The sequence below is a fragment of the Myotis myotis genome, unplaced genomic scaffold, assembly GCF_014108235.1.
Source record: "Myotis myotis isolate mMyoMyo1 unplaced genomic scaffold, mMyoMyo1.p scaffold_m19_p_18, whole genome shotgun sequence".
Lineage (NCBI taxonomy): Eukaryota > Metazoa > Chordata > Mammalia > Chiroptera > Vespertilionidae > Myotis > Myotis myotis.
The window spans coordinates 41,227,932-41,252,269 of NW_023416322.1; the positions used below are offsets into that span (position 1 = coordinate 41,227,932).

At 50.7% G+C, this 24,338-nt stretch overlaps 1 protein-coding gene across 2 annotated transcripts in view; it reads right to left on the bottom strand.

The window, feature by feature from the left end:
- The window catches only part of AGL (amylo-alpha-1, 6-glucosidase, 4-alpha-glucanotransferase), a 41,763-nt gene extending 30,495 nt beyond the window's left edge, over window positions 1-11,268 (bottom strand). The window contains exons 1-7 of one of the 2 annotated variants that reach the window (XM_036343225.1): window positions 11,097-11,268; window positions 10,385-10,531; window positions 4,110-4,320; window positions 3,196-3,362; window positions 2,092-2,295; window positions 690-871; window positions 419-530 (exon numbers count right to left, since the gene is read on the bottom strand). In XM_036343225.1, the coding sequence (XP_036199118.1) occupies window positions 419-530; window positions 690-871; window positions 2,092-2,295; window positions 3,196-3,362; window positions 4,110-4,320; window positions 10,385-10,466 (958 nt within the window). In that variant the 5' untranslated portion in view covers window positions 10,467-10,531; window positions 11,097-11,268. Of the gene's footprint in view, window positions 1-418; window positions 531-689; window positions 872-2,091; window positions 2,296-3,195; window positions 3,363-4,109; window positions 4,321-10,384; window positions 10,532-10,614; window positions 10,776-11,096 lie in introns of those variants that run through there. The other variant, XM_036343226.1, reaches the window with a different exon arrangement.
- Between the last annotated feature and the right edge of the window lie 13,070 nt (window positions 11,269-24,338).

Here is a 24,338-nt window from a genome sequence, read left to right on the forward strand (position 1 = left end):
AGGCAGCCGATCCATGATTCTCTCTTATCATTGATGTTCCTACCTCTCTCTCCCTCTTCCTTCCTCTCTGAAATCAATAAAAACATATTTTTAAAAAAGGAAATGGCTTATAAAAGCACAGACAAAATAAGATTAAATATAGATTCTCAAAATCTAGTTACTGTGTTCTGAGCATTGTACTAAGGAACGAAGGGACAGACACAGTCCCCAAAGGCAAGGATGAGGTTACATATGATTATGACCTGCCCTCTGATGGTCTCCGCTAACTATCAGAGAGCTCCCCAAAGCATAGTTTTACAGTTGATCAAAACAACACAAATACCACATAGCCACACATCTATGAAAGGGTTAACGCGGGGAAAGAAGAGTAAGGTTACGTGTCGGAAACCCGACAGGCGCACTGGTGTGTGTGCTGTACCTTGTGTAAGGAGTCCTCGGAATTGCTCAACGGCTTTGTCAACGTCCACTTGGAAAAACTCCCAGAGCTGGATCTTTGGGAAAACATCCTCCCAGATGATCTTCCGGATGCACTGAAAAATGGCCAACAGTTAAAACACAGGTGCTTATTTTTAAAGCCTTTCAAGCAAATGTCATTGCGCGTATCAAAAGGCCGGTCGTAAACGACGTTCAGCCACGCGTGGAATGTGTGGGGACCATGTGCTGGGCTGCGGAGCCCCATACATACTGACATGCATGTGATGCTCGTTCTCGATCAGCGCGGGCACCCCCCTGTCCCGGTATCTCCCGGCCGCCACGTCGCAGGAGAGGTGCCACAGGGCGCGGTCCAGGACCCAGGCGGGCTTCAGGTGCGGAGAATTCACCAGGTTGTAGGCGCTCTCCGGGTGGTCCTGGATCCATCTGCTGTTCGTAGCTTCAGGAAGAAGGAAACGTAAGGGAAGAGCTTGTAAGGGACTGAAGTTAGTAGCTGCGCTAGGTTTAAAGGTGAAAAACGCCGTCGCCGTCGCCCGCTCGTTGTCTGATATGTGAGACGTCAGTGCCTTGTGCGGATGCTGTGCTGGGGAAACACTTTGTGTCTGTGACACAGATCCCACCACCCACTTCACCATCCGTGGTGCTTTTCTGCTGTGGCATTTTCAGTGAGAGCAGATAGGACGCCACGCTGATCTAACACCGCTGTAGTAACACGCTGCCATGATGGCAGTAACAAGGGGTGTGTCCTTTGAGGGTCACGACCTCTCTGATGGTCCTTGAGTTGGCCATAAAACACTCTTTCAAAGTCTGAAGGACATCTTTCTCATCTGGGCTCTAGCCCAACATCAAGTCCCCTGGCCTCTGTGGGCAGAGTCGCCTGTGCCTTCAGCTGGGGTCTGGGCTGCTCCGTGTCTGGCTGTGAGAGGTCCAGGGCGGGAGAACAGTCCCCTTTCCATGTGTTTTCTCCCCCTTCCCGTCTCCTGAGCGACAGGACCCTTCTCCATCCCACCTAACTTCGGGCTCTCTCTCTTACCTTAACTTTAAGAGTCAAAAGGTTGTGGACACCCCTTTTTCCTACAGACTCATTTCTCCCCGGGTATTTTCGGGGGGAATGGGCGGGGGGAGGTGAGGTTCCTTCCTCTCCACCTTCAAATACGCTCTTATCCCTCCAAAGCTGAGACTACAGACAAGCACACATCCTGTCTAAAAAGCTCCTTCTCTAACCTCTGCACAGTCTCCTAGTAGCGAGAACAAATGTCTTGAAAGTCCATCCCGTATCTGCTGCCTCCACCGTCTCCCCACACTGCAACCCGCTGCACCAGGCCCTCGGCCGAGGGTACCCACCTCCTAACCACCAAACTTCCTGTTACGTTCCATCTTCATCCCTTCCAACCCCTGCACCTGCCGTTCCCGATCAGTCCCTCCTTGATTTACAAAACTCCCTTCCTTGGTTTACGCCCAGATACTCACATACTGATTATATATATTCAACCAACACTTCAGTTTTCTTTTAAAGAAAAAATGGTATTATATAAGGTGGTTTTTAAATTGAAGGATACCTAAGCATCATTTGTGTTTCCAATGTTATATGAAATGGCCAGGAATGAATAACTAGAATATATTTTCGTCAAAATGCACAGCGGTTAATGAAGCTCATACCAGTGTGATTGTAGACAACGTCGGTAATGCAAAGCATGTTCCACTCCTTTTTCAGTTTTTGCACTAGCTGGCCGACATCGTCCCAAGTGTACTTTTTATTGGGTCTTGAGAAATCAGGGTTTAATTCCAGCTGATTAGCAAGGGAGTAGCATGACCGCGATTGTCCGAGGGTCTGCAGCGGCGTAAGATGAATCATGTTGTAACCTGCAATGCAAGAAAGTAAGCACAGATCACCGAAAGGAAAACAACACCTAAACCAAGCAAAATACAACTCCTTAAGTAATTCTAAACATTAGTTGAAGGCGACCGTGGTACCAGAAAGGAGGCAAAGGCTTGGGTTCAAATCCAAGCTCTACCACAGGCCGCTTCAAGCAAGTTCACTCAAGTCTTCCAGGCCGTCAGTGTCTTCATACACAAGACAGAGATAATGAGATGGTGTATGTGAAAAAAATCACACGCAGTGTCTAGTTACATTAGGGGCTTGATTTATATTTGTTGAATGGATAGATTTACATGTAGAAAATTCATCCTAAGCAAGTTTATCAGCGTATCTTTCTCCTACTTTTAATGCCCCACGATACTTATATTTTGTGTTAGTTATGACATTGAACTTCTCATTTATCTCTTCACACCATAGTCAGCTTGAAAGTAGAAAACTAATATGACCTCTTATTGAAGAGTAAAACACAACTTAAGTTTCATTTTACTCTTGCATGTATGACAGCCTTCCTTCCATACATGTCTCCCACACAGAAGGCAGGTAATCAGTATCTGTCGAATTAAAGTTATATGTAATGATAATACATTTTCCAACACATCATAATAGTGTACCGCTCATCTTTATATGTCAAAGTAAAGTTTCAGAAACAATAATGATCTCACTTTGTCACAGAGTTTCTTCATTAGAGTTGAACCATGTAATCTGTCAGTTTTATACATTAAAAAACGGTCAAGCATCAACAATTACATTAGTTCCATCTCTTTGTATTACTAAATGTACTAAGAAACACAATGAAAAGGAGAATCAAAGCCTGTGAGATCTGTATCACAGACAACGATTACACTTGTTGTTAAACAGGAGAAAAGAAAGAACGCTGACAGTACCTGATTCCTTCGCAACCCTCAGCCGGCTCTCCCACTCGTCAAAGGGCCCCAGACACTTAGCGAGGAAGGTCTGGAGAGTGACACAGTCCAAGGGCAACACCCGGTCATCAGCACCGACACGTAAAATGGGGTCCACAACTATGTAACCCCCACCGCTCTTCTCATTCCTAAGGAAAGAAGACACATAAAAACGCTCACCCAGTGACGGGGGAAATCTTCGTCTCATGGTCTGACTCTAGCTGGAAGTGCCTGTCCCATTTAATAGTATATCTCTAGGCACATAAAACCACTTAAAAAGTTGTAATAAAACTCAACGAAAAGCCACGTTTTATCCTTTTCCAATCTTTACATAATAATATAATATGTCCAATAATGCTGCTTTAAGAAAAAAATAAGTGTCCTAAAATCTGTCCGTGATAACAAGGGCACTCGAGTCAGTAGCACCCTATCATCAGGTTGCACGGAAAGTCTAGGGTATTTAAGCTATTATTTAAAAAAATAACAATAATGCATGGCCAGTGTGGCTCAGTTGGTTGAGCATCATCCCATGCACCGAGAGGTTGCTGGTTTGATTCCCCGTTGGGGCACAGGCCCGGGTTGCGGGCTCGATCCCCAGTAGGGGGCGTGCAGGAGGCAGCCGATCCATGATTCTCTCTCAGTGATGTTTCTCTCTCTCTCCCCCTCTCCCTTCCTCTCTCTCTCAAGTCAATCCAAACACATTTTAAAATAAAATAATAATAATAATACTTTGAATCTGCAATGAGCCTTCCAATCACTTTCTAGAAGAGCCATTTTCTATTTGCATCTCAAGAAATCCCTGTCGAAGCTGCAATGCCATGGTGAATCAGGCAACTTTCTACACATTTAAGCGAGAGAGTAAGTGAAGCTCCTTTTCCCGCTGGGAACCGGCTCACCCTTGAAGGAAGTAGTAGTGGAAGGAGCCCGCCTGCTGGAGGTGGAGGGCACAGTGTTTGTCCGAGTCGTCCTCTCTGCCGGACGGATGCTCCCATTCCAGGGGGCGGAATTTTTCTCGGTGAAACGCTTGCCCGGGAAAGGGGTAGTTTGTATGCACAGTGACTGCTTTTCCCTGGAGCGTTGGGCCTAATCGAAACTGCAGCTCAAACCCTAAAGGAAAAGCACATTATTGCAGGACTTGAAGGACCACAATGACGCAATAGAGCTTTTAGTGCAAGCATCACAAAACCGCGGTTTCTCAGCGATGGTCATCGGACCGCCACAGACGTGATGCTGTCTTGGGAACGACACTGCCTCCCGATTCCACTCAATTTCACATTTTAGCATCAGGGCCTGTCGCAGGACTGTCCGCTCTGCGCTGCGCATGCCCTCTGCCCTGGACACGGATCCCGATTCTCAGGGCTACGCTGGGGTATGCGAGTTCTTACGTGGCCCCATTTCACACCATCCCCACAACCCCTTCCAGCCCTGAACTGACTGCCCAGTGGTGGGCATGCAACCCGAGACCTCGGCTGGTATTTTTTAAACTGCAACCAACTGAGAAGTGCGTGTCTGGGGGTCCAAGTGTATGGCATGTGTGGGGGGCGCCATGGCACAGCTGCCTCACCATCCAGAGAAAGCCAGGCCTCCCGGAGAGAAGAAGAAGCGGGGCTCGAACAGGAGTTGTAGAGGCATCCGAGCCCGATACCTGTTGATGTCGCTCAAATCCAGAGGGGGGGGGGACAGAAGATTAGGAAGTGGCTGGGGTCGGGGGGCAGGGGTGGGAGTGGGGGGATGAGGAGCTCTGGTTTGCAGTATTTGCTCACCAGTCGGACACAGACCCTCTCAAGCTACCAGCCCGACATTCCTGCCCGGGGACGAGGCCCCATCAGCGCTCTGAGCCGCGAGAGTGATTCCAGCAAAGCACTGCCTACATCCCGGCTCCTCAGGGCTGGTTACGAAGCCTTTCTACACGACGCTTATGAAGACACAGACTGAGAAGTAATCGTCTGAAGACGTGAAATCTGAAGGTTCAATGCGCAGTGACTGTGCGAATCCTGCCTAGCTACGTCTCTGCGGGAATGACCGAATCCCTCCCAGAGGAAGCGTGCCCTTCTGAACACAGACAAGCTGCGGACATCGGCTGTCTGGGCAGATGTGGACAACCTGTCCCCTCAGCTTGTGCAAACATTGCTCTGATGATGACACAAGGACCCAGCACAAAGGTGAAGGCATCCGAACACGCTAACGCGGCGTCTGGATCCGCGGTCTGTCTCCGGAAAAGCATTCCCCAAACATGGATATTTATTTTTCCATGTAACATACATGTCTGAGGATTTCATAGATTATGTACATTATAAGACAGCAAGATAAGGGTAAGAGACAAGTAAACAATATTTTAAAGAGCGAATTTTATTTATGAACGGACGGGAAAATCCCAGCTGTCGCTAATAGTTAATATGGATCAGATCTGTCTCTGGAAGAAATGGGGTTAAGTACATGTCATCAGTTTTAAACACCTTTTGATAAAGCGATTTGAAGACTCTAAGTTCTGTTCATTGGGACACTTGGTTGAATGGCCTCAGATTTGGGAAAATGCCACACAAAGACGCCCACGTCCGCACGGCAGACGCCCCTGGCGGCTCTGCGTCCTCTCCATGGCGTTCCCTTTCAGTCCCGTTCACCGGTTAGGCACAGGTTTTTGTTGAAAGGTGCTAGTAAATCTATATATTTTCCCTGACATGCACCAATTGTTTCTACAAGCTCACCAGAAGGTGCGCCATAGTTATATACTAAACAGATGCTTTGAAAAGCAACTGAAATTCTTTATTTGGAAGGTTATATAAACAGACTAGAAAACTTTATCGACTTTTTAAAGTGGAAAGGTACTCATTTATATGGGTCAAACCTGTTGATAGAAGTATTACTATCATGTTCAAAATGCTCTCACCGCACAGCAAGGCCGGCAAACGACAGCCTACCTACCCCTGTGTCTGTACAGTGTGATCGGACCATAGCCACACCCGTGCATTTATGGACGAGTCTGTGGCTGCTTTCCCGGGACAAGGGCGGGGCTGAGTAGCCGCAGCAGAAAGTATATGGCCTGCGCCTGGCCAGTGTGGCTCGGTCAGTTGGGCACTGTCCCAGGGACCAGAAGGTTGCTGGTTTGATTCCTGGCCAGGGCACATGCCCAGATTGCAGCCCCATCCCCAGTGGGGGGCGTGCAGGAGGCAGCTGGTCCATGCTTCTCTCTTGTGATTGATGTTTCTATCTCTCTCCCCCTCTCTCTTTCTCTCTGAAATCAATAAAAATATATTAAAGAAACACAAATATAGATAGGTAGGTATGGGGGGAGAGAGAGGGAGAGAGGAAAAAACACACAAAAAAAGCAAGATGAATCTACAGTTTATTTCTATATCCCAATAGACAGACCAGTGCTTCCCCCCAAGGGTGCACAGTCCATAGCACCTGGAACTAAACTTCTCAGACAGTAAGTGAAGCTCAGAACGCCCAGAGGGTGTCCGACTCCATAGCTAACTGCACACCGGCTAAAATTAGCTCCGGTCACAGCGCACATGACGCGGCTATCTTAGTCCTCACCCCGCAGCCCTCCTGCAGGCGACCAGCGAGGTGACCAGTCACACTGTTACTGTCAACTCAGTCTTCTCTCTTGTCCACACTCCATTTACACAGCAAGAGCTGAAAACTGCTGAGCTACACAAAGGACGGAAGGCGTCCAGGTATGGGGAGCCCTGGTTTTGTTCATTACTCTGCCACTAAATGCAATAGGAAGACAGGGAAAGGCCCGGATTTGGCTAGAAAAGGTAGTTTTTTGGTCTTGTGCTTGGAATCCTTCGTTAGGGAACCGTGAAAAGGAAAGAAACATGAAGAAAGACTTGGTGACCAATTAAAGATGAAAGAACCAGAAACTGCCAGGTCGTTCTTTTCCATACCCACTTGGTTGCCAAGTCCTATGCCTTTTAAAATGTCCCCTACTCTGTCCCTTCTTTTCCAAGTCTGATGTAGGAAAGCCCTTCCCTTTAACTGGGCATGTTTTTAAAACGGCTTTCTCAATGATGTCCTCTATCCAATGCCCCTTCTCTCATTTTCCACATCACAACTGTCTTCTAAAATAATATGATCACATCGTTACTGCACAAAAACATTGGCTATATCCCTATTTATTTATTTATTTGTTTAATTTCAGAGGGGAAATGAGAGGGAAAGAGAGAGAGAGAGAAACATCAATGATGAGAGATCGGCTGCCTCCTGCACGCCCCGTACTGGGATCGAGCCCGAAACCCAGGTATGTGCCCTGATCGGAATCGAACCTGGGACCCTTCACAGTCCACGGGCTGATGCTCTATCCATGGAGCCAACCGGCCGGGGCAGATATATCCCCCCTTGGGTCATTTGGGTGAATTACCGGTTTTCACTAAGTTAGAGTCAACCACATCGCTCTGGTTCATAAACCCTTCACAGGCCGTCAGTAGCTTGGCTGGGTTTCCAATGTCTGTTGCTCGACCTGGGGGTGAGCAATCCAGCAGCCGAGACCTACTGACCGCTGTCCACGGGGCTTGTCACCCTGTCCCTGCCTCAGACCATTCACTCCCGCCGGACACTCTGAGACTAACACGCTTTCAGACACGGCTACACGGTTCGGCACATCATCGTTCCGCGTACATTGTGTCATCGGAAATCAAAGACAGCTGTAACTTCCCGGAGAAGTGGTTCCAGCTGAAAGCTGAGAGGTGGGCATCATGGGGAAGGACAGGAAAGGGATTTACTAGACATGGGGGAACCCCAAGGAGGGGACGTGTCAGGACAAGCAGGAGGAAGCCCCCGGGGAGGGAATTCACCAGGGAACCGCGCACACGCAGGCCACTGATCACGGGGAGCAAGGACACAGGCGTGGCAGGGCCGGTGCATTCGTGACAGACCTCCTCGGGGGCCAGGAGGGGCGTTTCAATGTGACTTCATAGATGCCGGTGAATAAAAAGGGAAGAGCTGATTAGGAGAAGACGATTCCAGCAGGCGTAGTCAGGCATGTGGGAGAGACACAGACGGGCAAGCAGAGATGTGGGGAAAGAAACCATACGGTTTAAAGGGAGATTGCAGTTAAAGAGAAGAAATCGTCAAAGAAGAGTCGCCTTGGAAACCAGGGAAATGGAGACATCCCTAAAAATCAGCCAGGGACCTGGGAAGCAAAGGGTTGAGAATGGGGAGCGACGGCTGTGGACGGGGATTTGGGCATGTCCAAGAGGAGCTACCGAAGGCCCGCTGTCGCCCAATCCAGGCTGAAGCCGAGGACCGAGGGCCAGAAGAGACCGGTGTGGCGATACCAACGCCTTCCATCGACTTAGGACCTGGAAGTCACCTATGATTCGTTGGGAGCCTCAAAGCCCAGGCTGGTGGGAGAGCAGGGCAAGCCCTTCACATCACAGATGAAGAATCGATGTTCAGAACGAATGTGACTTCCCTGCAGTCCCACAGGCTGTGAGCAGGCGAACCAGGCACTTCCTCGCTCCCTCCTCTCGCCCTGAGACTGGCCAGCTCCCAGAGGCAGGCAGAGCCCCGGCCCTTCTTCCGAGGGAGCCCTGAGGGTGTCAAACCTTTGAGGCAGGAGAAGGGACAACTCAAGCAGGATCCCCTGCAGAAATGCACAATTAATCGAAATGGGGGCAGAGGGCACAGCAGGAGGCACCACCACGTTGACAGAAACTCTCAAGAGCAAGCATGTCAAACTCAAAGGCTAAGATGGGCCAAATAAACAAGGTTTACGTGTGTGTGGGCCCCCAAAAACCAAAAGCTTCCACTTTCATAGAAACGCAGGTTTATTTCAATAGAGACATGCTGAATACAAAGGGCTGAACTAAATGAGTCATCGTTAACATAAAATAATAGAACTTTTTAATAGAAATTAATATTTTTTCTTGAACATTCACTTAACAGACACTGAATAACTGCACAAATTAATAAGCGTCACGCAAATAAACATATTTTTCTTGTTCTCTGAAAGCGAAATATTTCCTGTTGCGTACACCAAACAAGTCAGTCCAAGACTACTGGCATGGCCATCGGCCGCTAAAATATTCGCCGCTGGTATCAGTGGGGAGAAATGGTGCGCCTGCACGTAAGGCGCGTAAGGGAAATGAAGGCAACATGATTATAGTCATCAGTCATTAGCGAAGGTTGCAGTTTGTTATTAATTATGTATAACAGGATATTGTAAAAGTTAAGTTACGAAATTTTTATTAGAATGTTTCTTATATACCGTTATATTGGCTGGGCCGCAAAAATATTCGTTATGGGCCACATGCGGCCCGAAGGCTGTGAGTTTGACATGCTTGCTGAAGAGGGTAGAAAATAAAATCAAAACCAGAAAAGTGCAGAGTCAGGAAAGCCAAAAATGGAGTGAGTGCTTGGTGATGCCAAAGGTAGAAGAAGATTTGGCATGGAGATAACACATCTGATGGTTGACATTTTTTCAAACATTTAACTGGAGATATTGAAGGGAATAACTCCTTCAACATGTTTACTAGTAACAGTGTCCAGTTGGTACATGAATAAAAGGGGTCGCATTTTATTTTCCGTACATGAAACTTCTACTTCACAGGTTACATGAACAGAAATGAGTGTGAAATGTTTTTTGATGCTTAAAAATCGAAAAGTCTAGGAAAATAAAGCATGTACAGAATTAGTCTTATGGAAATATAATTTGATCTTTTAAAAAGGTCAAATGTATTTCACCATAATCTGATCAGTCATTTCACTTTTTATTTGGCAAAAAATTATTTTCAGCTTTTACCTTCTCCATAGTTGAGAGGCTTTGGATAAACATAAATAATAGTTCACTTTTTGCTGTGATCTGTTTTGCTAATTCAAAATTCCAGTAAAGGAAAAGAGTAGGAGCTACAAGTGAGTAAAACTACAGTTACAGGCAAAGGAAAAAAAATACACAGGAATTAATTTACCAACTTCTGTGTCAAGGGGAAGTTTGCATGCAAAGAAAAATGGGCTATTTTATCCCGGTTCCGACATAGCTGATACGAAATCTTTTCAACGACAATCGACTTTCATTACTGACACTTAGAGCACAGCACCGTCTCTGCCCAAGTCAAGTTTCGAAGGGTCCTTGGAAATTACATCCATCTTAAAGTTTTAAAAAATGGAAGATGACAACGAATTTAAAAAAATCAAAGACGCAGAGCGACTCCAACAACTGGCCACTGACCTTGCTCAACTCGGAAGAGGGTCTTTTCCAGCTTCTCCATGTCGTTCAGGAGTAAAATTCGGATCTGCTTACTGTGCCCCATGCTGGCTGCTGGAGGGCTGGAGGCCTTTCTGCGGAACGAGGACTCCGGAATCCAGGGAGCGGCCCCTGAGACACACACACACACACACACCAGTCAGGATAAAGAGAACAACGTGCTCAAGTCCTCCAGGGCTGCCAGGCACACTTACATGTTCTCAGTGTGGTTCACCCTCGCAGAGAAAGAGCGAGTCTTATGAATAAGACCAGAGAAGGCAAACTGACAGCTACTTAGACACTTGAAACACAATATGACCGAAGCAAGAATATTGTTTTATATTCTTACAATTAAAAAACAACAACCCCCCCCAAAACAAACAAACAAACAAACAAACAAACAAAAATCCCCAAAGCACTGCGTTTGGAATCAGGCAGGTGGGTGGGGTGAAGTCCCAGGCCAGGCCAAGCGGCTGGAAGGCTCCAATGGCACCTCTGCCCAAGGGGTTAGTCCTTCCAAGGGAACAGGTGGGAGGTCGCCCGGTTCCCAAATTGGGGTCGGCAGCCACCAATGGGGAGAGGGGCCGCGGGCAGCTGTCGCCCCCGGAATAGCTGCGGTGCACATCGGACGTGCAGCGGCGCTATAGATAGAAAGAAGGCGCAGCCCCCGGAGGCCCGCGGCATTCCTCGCACTTACACCAGCAAGTTCTACGTGCGGCTCCGGGGACACGCCGGGCCCGCGCCGGCAGCGGAGTCGGGGGGGACGGGAGGCCGGCGCCGGGAGAGGCAGGCTGCCCGGGAGCAGCGGGAGCCCCACAGGCAGGCCGGGCGCCGTGAAGGGCAAAGGGAGGGGCGGCCGCAGGGGTCGGGGCTCAGCAGCGGTGGGCGGGGCCAGGGCGCCTGGGCGGGGCCCGGACTCTGTGGGCGGGGCCTGGAGCTGCTCCCGGATGCCACCTCGCGCCGGTCCCCTCCAGAGACCCTCGTCGCCCACCGGACCTGTAGTGCTGCGGCCCCGGGTGGCGGCGGACAGCTTTCCTCGCCCACTTCCGGGGGCGCCGCGCCGCTAGTCTCGCGAGAGCGTGGGCGCGGCGGGCCGTGCGGCGCGGTGGCTGCGGTGTAGGGGGCGGGCAGGTGCACGGCCGCCCTGGGCCTCTGGTCGCAGCCGCGAGCTGTTGAGCCCGCAGAGCCGCGGGGAAGGTCACGAGGTCGCTGTGGGTACGGGCGGGATGGTGGGGGCCCAGGCACCTGGCTTCCTGGGCCGGTTCCTCCATGAGTTTGGGGTCTTCGCTGTTATTTTTTATTTTTATTTATTTCGTGGCCTCAGTGTACTTGTCCCAAGTTGTCTGAGCCTTGATTTCTCCGCGTCTCAAAGGAAGGGCCTAGCTACAGCCCCTGTCACGTGTCCCCACCTGTAGCCCCAATACGGGGCCACCTCCCCAATGATGCAGCCCCAGGACTAAGTGGGTGCGGGCGGCCCGGTAACCACCCACCCGCCAGGTAACCACCCACCCCGCCAGGTAACCACCCACCTGCCCGGTAACCACCCACCCGCCAGGTAACCACCCACCCGCCCGGTAACCACCCACCCGCCCGGTAACCACCCACCCCGCCAGGTAACCACCCACCTGCCCGGTAACCACCCACCCGCCAGGTAACCACCCACCCCACCAGGTAACCACCTACCCGGCCAGGTAACCACCCACCCCGCCAGGTAACCAACCATGAGGCCCGGTAACCACCCACGGCGTGCACGCTGCCTGTGCTCACAGTGTCTGCCCCAGGATCCTGTGAGATCAAGGATCCCTGTTGCCTGCAGCTGCACACACTCTGAATAATTAGAAAGGCAGTGTTGGTTAAAACACATTTCATTTTCAACATTGAGCCGTCAGCGGTTAAAGTGTAGACATTTGTTGGGGACACCCTGTATTTTAGGCCAGAAGTTGAGGACGTGGCCCAGGTGCCACGGTCCCGGGTGCCAGAGGGAAGCTGGTGCCGGCAGCCGGGGGAAGGCAGGCTTACTCTTGCACAAATTTTGTGCGTTGGGCCTCTGGTAGCTAAATAAACTGTCAGGTATGGTGTGGAAGGAGGCAAGGAGACCGACCAGCTAGGAAGCTGTTTCAAATACCCATACAGGAGGTAGGCGCGCGCATCTGTGTGTGTGTGTGTGTGTGTGTGTGTGTGTGCAGAACAATGGAGGTGGTGAGAAGTTGAATTATGGACCCATTTTGAAGGCAGAGCCTACACAATTTGCCGAGGAGAGAAAGGAATCAAAGATGGTTCCAGCCCGGCCAGCATGGCGCAGTGGTCGAGCATGGACCTCTGTATGAACCAGGAGGTCCTGGTTCGGTTACAGGTCAGGGCGTATGTCCAGGTTTCAGACTCGATCCCCAGTAGGGGGTGTGCAGGAGGCAGCGGATCAATGATTCTCTCTCATCATTGATGTTTCTATCTCTCCCTTTCCTTTTCTCTCTGAAATCAATAAAAATTTATTTTTTAAAAACCCCACAAAGACGGCCCCCGTGTTTTTTAGCCTGAGAGGACATTGCTGTCCAATAGAAATATACCGTGCCAGCATATACCAGAGGTAATTGAAAATTTTCAAGTCGCCCCGTCAGAGAAAGAAAAAAAGAAACAGGTGACATTTTAATAATGTATTTTACTTAACTCGGTCTATCGAAAACATGATTTCAGCATGCGATCAATATAAAAGGCTATGAATTAGATATTTCAAATTCTTTTTTTCATGTGAAGTCTTGGAAGTGTGATGTGTATTTTTCACTTCCGATCGTCTCAATTCCGGGAGCTACATTTCAGGTGGCTGGTGTCCGCCAGGTGGACAGTGTGAGAGACGGGCGCGGGCCTGGAGGGTGAGATTCAGGAGTTTGGTTGTGGACTGTCAGCCACCAAGTGCAGACGTCTGGCCACTTCCTTGTTCTTAGGATAGAGCTTTTTAAAGTTCTCTGGCCCCCAATGTAATGCTCAATCATTTCCCCCTTGCAAATACATTTAACTTGCTGTTGAAATCTTGGCTCCCTTCCCGCGTTTGACATGAAAGGGTGTAGACTGGCAGTCTGCTTGGGGAGAAAGGACGGGGAAGGAGGGCTTGAGGCTGTTTCTATGGGGCTGATAACAAAACAACAGTGGCTTAAGTCAGAGATAAGGTTGTTTCTCTCACTGAAGCCTCCAGGTTAGCAGTTCAGAGCTGGTGTGGCAGCTCAGTCAAGTCACAGGAAGCCAGGCCCTCGCTGGCCCACAGCTTCCTCGCTCTTGCTTCTGGACCCCCTCACAGTATGGAGACACCCACAGCCACAGCCACAGCGGCCATATCCAAGTTTGGGCAACAGGACGAGGAAGAAGAAAGGCAGGACGAGCCTCCTCCCTTTAAGAATTCCTGGACACACCACACGGCATTTCTGCGTGTCGCCTATCAGCCAGAACTTAGTCACAAGGCACACACACACATCCCCTCTCTCTAGGCAGCAACAAAACGAAGCCAAACCCACGTTTTGTTATTAAGGGGAGAGAGAATAGATTTGAGCAGGTCACCGGTAGCCCCTGCCGCAGTTTGCCTGGTACTTTAGTCTCCATTTGAGTCATTATCGAGGCAGTAAAGACGCTGGGAGCAGGAAGGCGGATGGAAGGCTCTCAGGAGAGTGTCTCCAAGGAAAAAGTGGATCTGATGACTCAGCATGCTTGACCGCGTGGAGAGAGGTTTCACAAACCCCTAGGTTTTCTGTCCCTCGGCTTGGCGGCGGATCCATGATTGGCACACAGACAACGAAGCCAGCCAACTTGCCCCCGCCCCTCACCCCCAGGAAAGTCTAGGTGGAGACGCCAGCCTCAGATCTGTCTGTGGGCCGAGGGAGCTAGCTCAGAGGAAACCCCAGAACCGGCCCGCTCACCCCCAGTCGCAGAAGGCCTGGGGGAGTCATGTTCGCTGCTGGCCACTCCCCAAAGGAAGAAGGACAGAGCGAGCCAAGCCCATCCGGTTCTTCTTCCCCAGTTTAGCCTTCAGGTAAGTCACTCTGCCTCCGGGGAAGGGAGGGCTGCAGAGGAGAGGCCGCTGGGAGTCTGTTTAGGGAAGAAGCTCTTTTAAGGAAACGGAATTAGGGGAAGCGTTCTCCTCCAGGCATCAAGCAAGTCACGTAACCCCTTGTGCTCTAGTTCCTAAGCTTCTCGGACTTTCTCTTGTAAGGATCTATAAAACTAACATGTATGAAATGGTTTGAAAACTGATACGCCCTATAAGTAGTAACAGCTAATATTCAGCAAACATGTGTGAGGGGCCAGGCACTGTGCTAAGCCCAGCACATGCACTAGCTCAGTCCCAGCACAGCAGTACGATTACCCCCGATTTCATGATGAGACTGAGCTCAGCCTTTTATGCCACATATACTAGTAAGTGAGATCATACTTTATACTGTGTTTGTCTTGGACTTATTTCACTCAGCATAATGCCCTCGAGGTCCATTTGTGTAGCAAATGGCAGGACTTCCTTCTGTCTCATGGTGATCACATTGCATTGTACTGTATACATTTTGCTTATCCTGGAGTCTGTGGACACGGGTTGCTTCTACGTTTTAGCTGCTGAGGATAATGCCGCTGCGCGTGTGGGTGTACAGATATCTCTTCCAGACCCCGCCTTCAATTATTCTGGGTAAATACTAAGAGGTAGAAGTGCTGGGCCGTGTGGTAATTCTATTTTTAACTTTGGGGGAGGGGGCCCATCATACTGTTTTCCATAGCAGCTGTACCATTTACATGCTCATCAGCAGTCTGCAAGGGTTCAGGTTACTCCACCTCCTTGCCAACACTTGCTGTGTTCTGCTTTTTTTTAGTAGCCATCCCAGTAGGTGTGAGGCGGCACCTCATTGTATTTTGATCTGCCTATCCTGAACAATTAGTGATATTGAACGTCTTTCATGGGCTTACTAACTATTCCTATATTTTCTTTGGAGAGTTGTCTATTCAAGTCTTTTTCCACTTTTTGAATGGAGTCATTCAGATTTTTGTTATTCAGTTCTCTGTTTTTCTGGCTATCAACCTCTTGTCATATGTATGAATATGCAAATATTTCCTCCCATTCTGTGGGTTGCCTTTTCACTCTGTTAACCATAGGAGCTTTAGATTTTCATGAAGTCCAGTTTGTCTGTTTTTTATTTTTTGTGCTTTTTGTGCCATATCCAAGAAAGCATTGCCAAGTTCATTACCGTGAACATGGCAGTAAGCTTTGGAGTTAGGAATCATGAGGTCTCTCGTTTTGTTCTCCTTTTTCAAGATTGTTGAGGCTCTTTGGGGGTCCCTTTGTAAGAAATAAGGCGACCCCAAATTCAGGGGTCCTGGTGGAACACAGCGGGCGGGAGCCAGGCGGCAGGCAAACATCCTTCCTCCTGCAGAAGGGCGTGCACATGGCCTGGGAGCACCACGCACTGAGAGGGCTGGCGCTTGCTTTTTACTCTGACACACATGACCCGTCTCTCACTCTTGTTTGGAGCTCAGGTGCTCGGTCTTTCCTGATTGGCTAATTCAAAGGGAGGGGTTGGCCTTCGCCATTTCAAGATGAGGAGTTGGTGGATGGCTGACTCTGTGGGCATTTTGCTCACCTCACAATGGCGGAGAACAAGCCAGCGTCTCCCAACAATACTTTGCACGTGGGAGGATGCGTCAGATACGCCCACAGGAATGCTATGTGCTACCTCCCTATCAGCGGGGAGCTCCTGGGGGGAAAGTATTGTCCCCTCATCCCAGGACTTGGAACTGGAGATCTTTTATTTTTAATTGATTTTAGAGAGAGAGAGGAAGGGAGAGGCTAGAGAGAGAGAAACATCAATGAGAGAGAGACATGCCCTCTACATGCCCCCTCCAGGGGACTGAACCCCAAACATGGGCCGTGTGCCCTGGCCTGACCAGGAATCAAACCCTGACCTCCTGGTTCACAGGTCAACGCTCAACCACTGAGCCACACTGGCCGGCCTAGAACTGGAGATCTTTGCCTGTTGTTGGCAAGCCCCCCATAAAACATCCTGGGAGATAATGAGAGGAGACGGTGTATCCCTTGCCCTTTCTCCCCTGCCTTTCCTCAAGAGAGAAGGTGTCACACGCAGTAACTTCCCTGTAGTTAGTTTACTGTAAATGTAAATATGGAATGTTCTGGAAATCGTGCAGAAGTGAGCAGCTGTGCCATCCGACTCTGTTGTTGAAATGAAATACCTGAGTTTGGATGTGAAGCGAGGCTGTACTCGGACCGCCATCATGGGTTCCTTTCTTGTTTCAAAGCCATAACGACTCACGTCCTATTCAGTTCTCAACAGCTAAGGTGACAGCCCTTTTCGGGCGGAGTTGGTGGCCACGGGGATACGAAGCCTGAATAAAATCAGATGACGTATCATCTGTGAGTGGTACCTGCATCTCAACTCTCAGCTTTGTGGCCAACACAACCCGGTTTCCCGGACACTTGACTGACGTATGTCACTGCCGGTCACGTGAACTCGCAGGAAAGGTCAGGGGTGTAACTACAAAGGCCAATCTATTTTAATTGCCTACGGTTTAAAAAAGCCCTCTTCTCAATTTACAGCGACCGTGGGAATCACTTTCCCGCTTGCGCAGCGGTGATGGGTTTGCACTATTATTTATGCAGGGAATGGACGAGCAGCAAACTCCCCGGTGAAGTGGAATGAGTCGGCACTTTGGAGAGTTTATTCTGGGAGCACAGGCCGCACGTCTTGTCAAAGCTAATGAGTCCTTCTTTGGTTACAGAGAAAAATACCTATAAGCAATCATTTTCTTTTCTTTTCTTTTTTTTTTTAAACGTTTTACCGGAAAGAATTTATGTAGAGATTCAAACATTGGAAAGTTACATTTAAAAAAAAATGTGAGGCTGCCCTGGCCAGTGTTGCTCAGTGGTTAGAGGATTGCACAGAGACAGAGGGAACAGATGTGGCCATACAACTAGTTTTTTGGAGAATAAAACGGCATCATTTCAGAGATGGCCTGGGGTCTCGTGAAGAGTCGATCTGATTGGGCGAAATGTGGTAACAATAGCCTTCATTACAATACTTCTATTTTATTAAGTATATTTTTATTGATTTCAGAGGGGAAGGGGGAGGGAGAGAGAGAAACATCAATGATGACAGAGAATCATTGATCAGCTGCCTCCTGCACACCCCCTACTGGGGATCGAGCACGGAACCCAGGCATGCGCCCTAGACCAGAATCCAACCCAGGACCCTTCAGACCGCAGGCGGATGCTCTATCCACTGAGCCACACCAGCCAGGGCTGATTACAATACTTTTAGTCAAATGACAGCATTCCTACTCTTGGGCGGGAGTGGGGCCACAGGTGGGGGAGACAGACAGCATCCATTGTTGAATTCTCCCAGAAAGGCGATTAAGTTCAATATTGCACATGTTTAGGCAGCTTTGGAGTGCGTTTACTAGTAAAAATAAACCCCACCCAGCTGTGGCTCAGTTGGTTGAGCATCATCTCATGCGCCAGGAGGTCAGGTCACTCGGGTTGCAGGCTCGACCCCCAGTAGGGGGCGTACAGGAGGCAGCCGACTGGTATTCTCTCTCATCGATGGCTCGATCTCTCCCTCTTCCTTCCTCTCTCTCTAAACATCAATAACAACATCTTTTTAATGAAGCCAAAAGGGCTCCTTGGTAGCTTTCTCTGCCACGCTCAACTCTTTTGGCCAGGGGTCCTCAAACTTTTTAAACGGGGGGCCCGTTCACTGTCCCTCAGACCGTTGGAGGGCCGGACTGTAGTTTAAAAAAAAAACTATGAACAAATTCCTATGCACACTGCACATATCTTACTTTGAAGCAAAAAAACAAAACGGGAACAAAGACAACATTTGTATCTGCATGTGGCCCGCGGGCCGTAGTTTGAGGACCCCTGGTTTTGGCTTTTCACAACGTGGAGGACTCTGGCCCTCCTCTCTCCCAGCAGTGGCTCCGTGTCTTCTGTGACCTCATTCTAGACCCCTAAGCCCGTCGCGGGGAAATCTTTCCCAGACACCGGACATTTTCTCTTGTCCGTTCTCTCTGTTTTCTATTTTTTTTCCACCTTAAGGAAAAGACCCCCATGGAGCACGGTGCCATTCTGAAACTTGGGGATCTATGTCTGCGCTGCTTTTGCGTCTGTGTCGGGACTTGCATTTAGAAATATCCTCTGTTACGCACACGGACGCCTTGTTAGTTGGCCGGTGCCAACAGCACTCTGGTTTCTTTCATAAGACGCCTCTTCCCTTTGAAACCATTGGAACCATGTCCTCGGTCTCTTCCTTTTCTCTTGAGACCACACAGGATGATGAAGAAACGCAGAGAGCAGAGTCTGTTGAAACACGTGACGACGAGCTGTTCTCAATGTTATTAATTGACTTTCATGGCACAAGAAGCCACAGACCAGCGGGCCTCGGGAGCCAGGAATCACTCCTCTGTCGTGGGAGAAGCCACACTGGCACTCAGCCTCCTCTCAGACGCTGGCGCGATCGCCCCTCTTGCAGGAACTGCGGCTTTCTGTGGTTGCTGCTGTCCTCGGGCTGGCCAGCCAGCGTTCACAGTCACGGCCCCTGAATTAACAGCGTGCCTTCCGACTGCCTACCATTCACGTGTCTGCTCGCCTCTCCTACTAGGGTGCCCTCATGCTCTCCCGCTAAGGCAGGAGAGTACCCTGGGGTGGGTCCCTTCCCTGGAGTATTGGACTGAGTGTCCATCAGGTGGCCCAGGCTCCCGCATATTTCTTCTTTCGTTAATCCTCACCCGAGGACATTTTCCATTGATTTTTACAGAGAGTGGAAGGGAAGGGAAGAGAGAGAAACATCAACGTGAGAGAGACGCATTGATTGGTTGTCTCCCGCATGCACCCCGACTGGGGCCGGGGATTGAGCCTGCAACTGAGGTACCTGCCCTTGACCAGAATGGAACCTGGGACCCTTTAATCTGCAAGCCAGCGCTCTATCCACCGAGCCAAACCGGCGAGGGCTCCTGCATGCTTTATTATGGGAAAATGAAAGTCAAAGGGCCTGTGAGTGTTCTTGTTGCTGACCCCTTGAGTTCCCTCAATAAAGCCTTTCTCTTAAAAGATTTTTTTTAATTATTGATTTCTAGAGAGAGAGGAAGAGAGAGGGAGAGAGAAAAATATCGATGTGAGAGCCAAACACTGAGCAACGCGGGCATGTGCCCTGACCGGGAATTGACCCAGCAACCTTTTGGTGCATGGGATGCTGCTCAACCCACTGAGCCACACCGGCCAAGGCAGTAAAGCCCATGTTTTAATCCTAACAATGCACATTGTAAACTTTCCTCTGAGCTCGAGTGAGCCTCAGGCGGCCTCCACAAAGGGGCCCATATCACACAGTCACTGATGATAATCAAAGCTTGGTTCTGCACGCCCTGCTCTGGGACAGTTCATGCCTTTGCTTGCATATTTGTCACATGGATGGAAGTCACCGGCCATGCTCCTATCTTGCCTTGGATAAAAAGTTCTCCTCTGTATGTTTGTTCACTCGTGCGGTTTCTTCTCAGCTCTCGTCTGCCTTATTCATATCCCTTCTTGCCCAGCTAGGATCCTGTGGTGTTTGCTCAATATTACTGTTTCGAGTCCCCTCCCCTTCCTTCCTTTCCTGTCCCCTTTGTGGCATCTGGTAAGGACTGCAACCAGCTGCGACACCCGACAATGGCTTCAGACATTGCCAAACGGCCCCTGGAGGGCACAACTGCTTCCCGTGGGGATGCATTGCTCTGTCCCCATGGCCCCAGCTGAGGGTGCCAGTGGTACACAGGATGCTGTCTCCTCACCTGGCTCACCCGCTCCGTGGCATCTGACCTCATCGACCCCTCCCTCCTCGAAGCATTTTCCCTTTTGCTTCCAACGACTTCACGTTCCCACGATTTTCCTTTTCTCTCTCAGGTTGTGCCCGAACTTAGTATATTTTAAGGTTTCCTAATAACACTTTCATTGTCATCTACTGATGTGTAAGAACAAGGGTTAGCCCCACCGGTTTGTCTCAGTGGATAGAGCGTCGGTCTGCAGACTGAAGGGTCCCGGGTTTGATTTTGGTCAAGGGCCCATGCCCAGGTTGTGGGCTCGATCCCTAGTAGGAGGTGCACAGGAGGCAGCTGATCAATGATTCTCTCTCATCGTTGATGTTTCTATCTCTCTCTCCCTCTCCCTTCCTCTCTGAAAACAATAAAAATATATTTTATATATAAAAAAAGAACAAGGTGTTTTAGTCCCATAAATATAAATGAAAAACAGGCGTAGCTAAACCCTGGCTCAGACTAGCACTACAGTAACATTAACCCATGGATAAAGACACTTGTAGACATATTAAAAAACATTAGGTTGCCAACTCAGAAAATTCGTGAAGGATACATAGCATTTCCAGTTTCTTTTAAGGTTCACAAGCGAAAACGTTGGGAGCCAACTGACCCGACAAACAAACGCGGGCGGCTGTACCATCACCGACCGCTCTGAGGGTGTCCCCGCCTATTTTTAACTGTCCTGTTGGCAGATGTCAGCAGGCAGCTGTGGCCAATGGCGAGGCTGCGGAGGGCGTGGAGAGCAGGTGTTGGCCCACTCACTCCCAGCTGTGAACCCTTCAAACCCCAGCTTTAGAGAACGTCCCCGAGGCTGGAGTTTAGCGCCTGGGGCGGGATCACGCCCCCCGGAGCTGTTTGATGGGAGCGTGCAGGCCTCCGTTGGGGAGCAGCTCTGGTCCGCCCCCCGCAGAGCCCCCCTCTTATTTGTCCAGCACCCTGTGTACTCACATCGCTGGTCAGGACAAAGTCTAAGCAGCCCACGTGGCCGGAGCCGAGTAGGAGAGAAGGTCCGGGAGGCAAGAGGCCTGACTGCATAGACTCAGTGATGGCGAACCTTTTGAGCTCGGCCTGTCCGCATTTTGAAAAACCCTAACTTAACTCTGGTGCCGTGTCACATAGAGAAATTTTTTGATCTTTGCAACCATAGTAAAACAAAGACTTATATTTTTGATATTTATTTTATATATTTAAATGCCATTTAACACAGAAAAATCAACCAAAAAAATGAGTTCGCGTGTCACCTCTGACACGCGTGTCATAGGTTCGCCATCACTGGCATAGAGTTTGGTAGACGATTCGAAGGACTTGGCTTTACTCCGGGTGTCATGAGGCCCCGCCTGGGGCTTCAGAGCAGAATGACCACAGCGCCATTGTGGCTACGTGGTGGACAGCAGTCTGCAGGAGGGCGAAGGCGTGAGCAGGGAGGGTAGCGAGGGGCACATCACAAGAATCCAGGTGAGGTGCCCGGCCGGCATGGCTCAGTGATGGAGCATCGACCTCTGAACCAGGACGTCACGGTTCAATTCCTGGTCAGGGCACTTACCTGGGTTGTGGGCTCGACCCCCAGTGTGGGGCGTGCAGGAGGCAGCTGATCCATGATTCTCTCTCATCATTTGATGTTTCTATCTCTCCCTCTCCCTTCCTCTCTGAATAAAAATGTATATAGATATATTAAAAAAATATTTCTGAGTTTATACCTGGCACAGGTAATCAAGCTTCTCTGGTAATACAGCCTTCCCTGGCACATTCTGATCCACAGGGTTTTGTCCTGTTTCGTCCATGTCAGATCTGCCTGCTCCGACGGGTCACGCTAACGCTGAGCTGCTGTGCAGCGTGCATGCGAACATGTGAGTGTGTGTAGGCGTGTACATGGCACCAAGCCTTCCTCCTTAGTATCTCGTTTGTAGACACGACATCCCCCTTATATTTGATACCTTCTCTCCCCCTGGGAGTCCCCCATTCGTGTCAACTCTGAACCACCTGGCTCTTCCCCAGAGCAGGTGTAAGGTAGCCCCGGAACCGCATCTGCTAAGGAGGGTCTCCCCAAGTTCCTGTCTCAGGCCCCCGTCCCCTCCCTAAGACCTCGCTGCTGTCCTAGGAGCGGTGGGAGGAGTCCAGAGACCTGTGTGGGTCGTGCTGGGGCTGGTGGGTAAAAAGATACCAGTCACCCCCTCTCCTTCCAATAATCAGACAGAAAACAGCCTGGGTGGCCAGGTGGGAAGATACCTGGCCCTCAGCTGGTCTTACTCAGTTTCCTGGCAGCTACTGCCCCCCTGTGGACGGTCGCAGTTACTGACTCCAAACCGGGCTTCCTGGCCAGGCTGGTCTGGCCCAGGCTGTCTGCTAGTCGCTCCAGGTCCCTGCGCTTTCAGACTCACAGCGGCTTCGCTGTCAAACACGCCTCCCTCCTACGCGGCCCTCTGTTCAGGCAGCGCGAGGGCCACCCGAGGACACCCAGTGGCTTGGTTTCCGTAAGTCGGTTTGAGGCAGAGAGACTCAAAAGTGGCCCCCAGTGACCTCGGTCTCTGGGGATTTCTGCCTCCGGTGGCCTCTCCACCTGATCGTGGGCGGGGCCTGGGGCAGCTGTGCCCCCAGAGGTGGGAGGTGACAGCTGGGCATTGCCTGGGCGTCTGGAAGCCTGAGGGGTGGGTGGAGCCCGTGGCCTTTTACCCATCAGGAGGCCCTGACTTGCCCAGGCCAGCCCGGTCTCGCATGAAAGGGCACCCGGGCCCTGGGCTCCATCCAGACTCATCCGTCAGACTCTCAGACTCGCTGGCCCACTGCCCCCCGCCCGCGCCCCGTTTCCGGGCCCCTTGCTCTGCCCACACGGTTCAGCTCGCATGTCCCAGGTGGAGTCGGGCTTGCTCGCCTGGTTTGCTCTCGATGCCTCAGCAGGAGCTCAGCCCCGGGTTTGCCCGCAGGTTCCCTGCAGCGGAGGCTGTGGGTAAGGACTGCTCCTGCCTTCACCTGGGCGCTGCGGGGCGGCCACAGCCCCGTTCCCGTTTCCCTGGGCGTCTAGGGTCATCATTCATCCTTGGAGCCCACGGTGCTGTCCGTAAAAATCCCTGTGACCAGCTGGTGCGGCTCAGTGGGTCGACCTATGAACCAGGAGGTCACAGTTGGATTCCGGTCAGGGCACATGCCGGGTTGTGGGCTCGATCCCCAGTAGCAGGCGTGCAGGAGGCAGCTGATCCATGATTCTCTCATCATTGGTGCTTCTCTCTCTCCCTCTCTCTTCCTCTCTGAAATCAATAAAGATAAAAAGAGGCTGTGGAAGCCAAGAGGACACAAGCGGTGTTTGTCGCCCCTTTTTTCTGTCTACGATGTGTTCTCCTCCGTCCGCTGGGCAGCACTGCTGCCTTCTTCTCTGAAGACTCCTTCCTGCCGGCGGCAAGGTGTCCTCTTGGCTTCCACAGCCTCTTTTTATCTTTATTGATTTCAGAGAGGAAGGGAGAGGGAGAGAGAGAAGCACCAATGATGAGAGAATCATGGATCAGCTGCCTCCTGCACGCCTGCTACTGGGGATCGAGCCCACAACCCGGCATGTGCCCTGACCGGAATCCAACTGTGACCTCCTGGCTCATAGGTCGACCCACTGAGCCGCACCAGCCGGTCACAGGGATTTTTACGGTCGCAGAGTGGTCCTGAGACCCCGTGGTGTGGACCAATGTGGAGGCCTGGCCGGGGGAGGCCGGCGGGCCCGCTTCTCAGGCCCAGGCTCCACCGAACATCGCAGTCAGTTTGGCTTCCTCTTGACAGCGGGCCAGTGGCTGGTGAGGAAAGAGCCCGCCGGCCGCGGCCGCGGGGAGCTGGGAGGCGGCGACAGGGGACTAGAGGGGCCTCTGGGGGAGTGATAAGCCCGGAGAGGGTGGTTTTGGGCGGTGCTAAGCCTCACCATTAACGCATTCCTTCCTGAGTCCTGCTGCTTGGGGTGAGAGGCTGCGGTAACACAATGAGAGCTGTTTGCTTCTGGCTCTTTCTCTCCGCTTTTGGCTCACACAGGGTCGCTCAGTGGGGCTCCTCCTGGACAGCAGCTGCTCTAGCTGCTGGCGCCATGGTGGCCGGAGGGGCGGCAGGGGCTCTGGGGTCAGCTGACTTCTGCTCACCTCTCCCACTG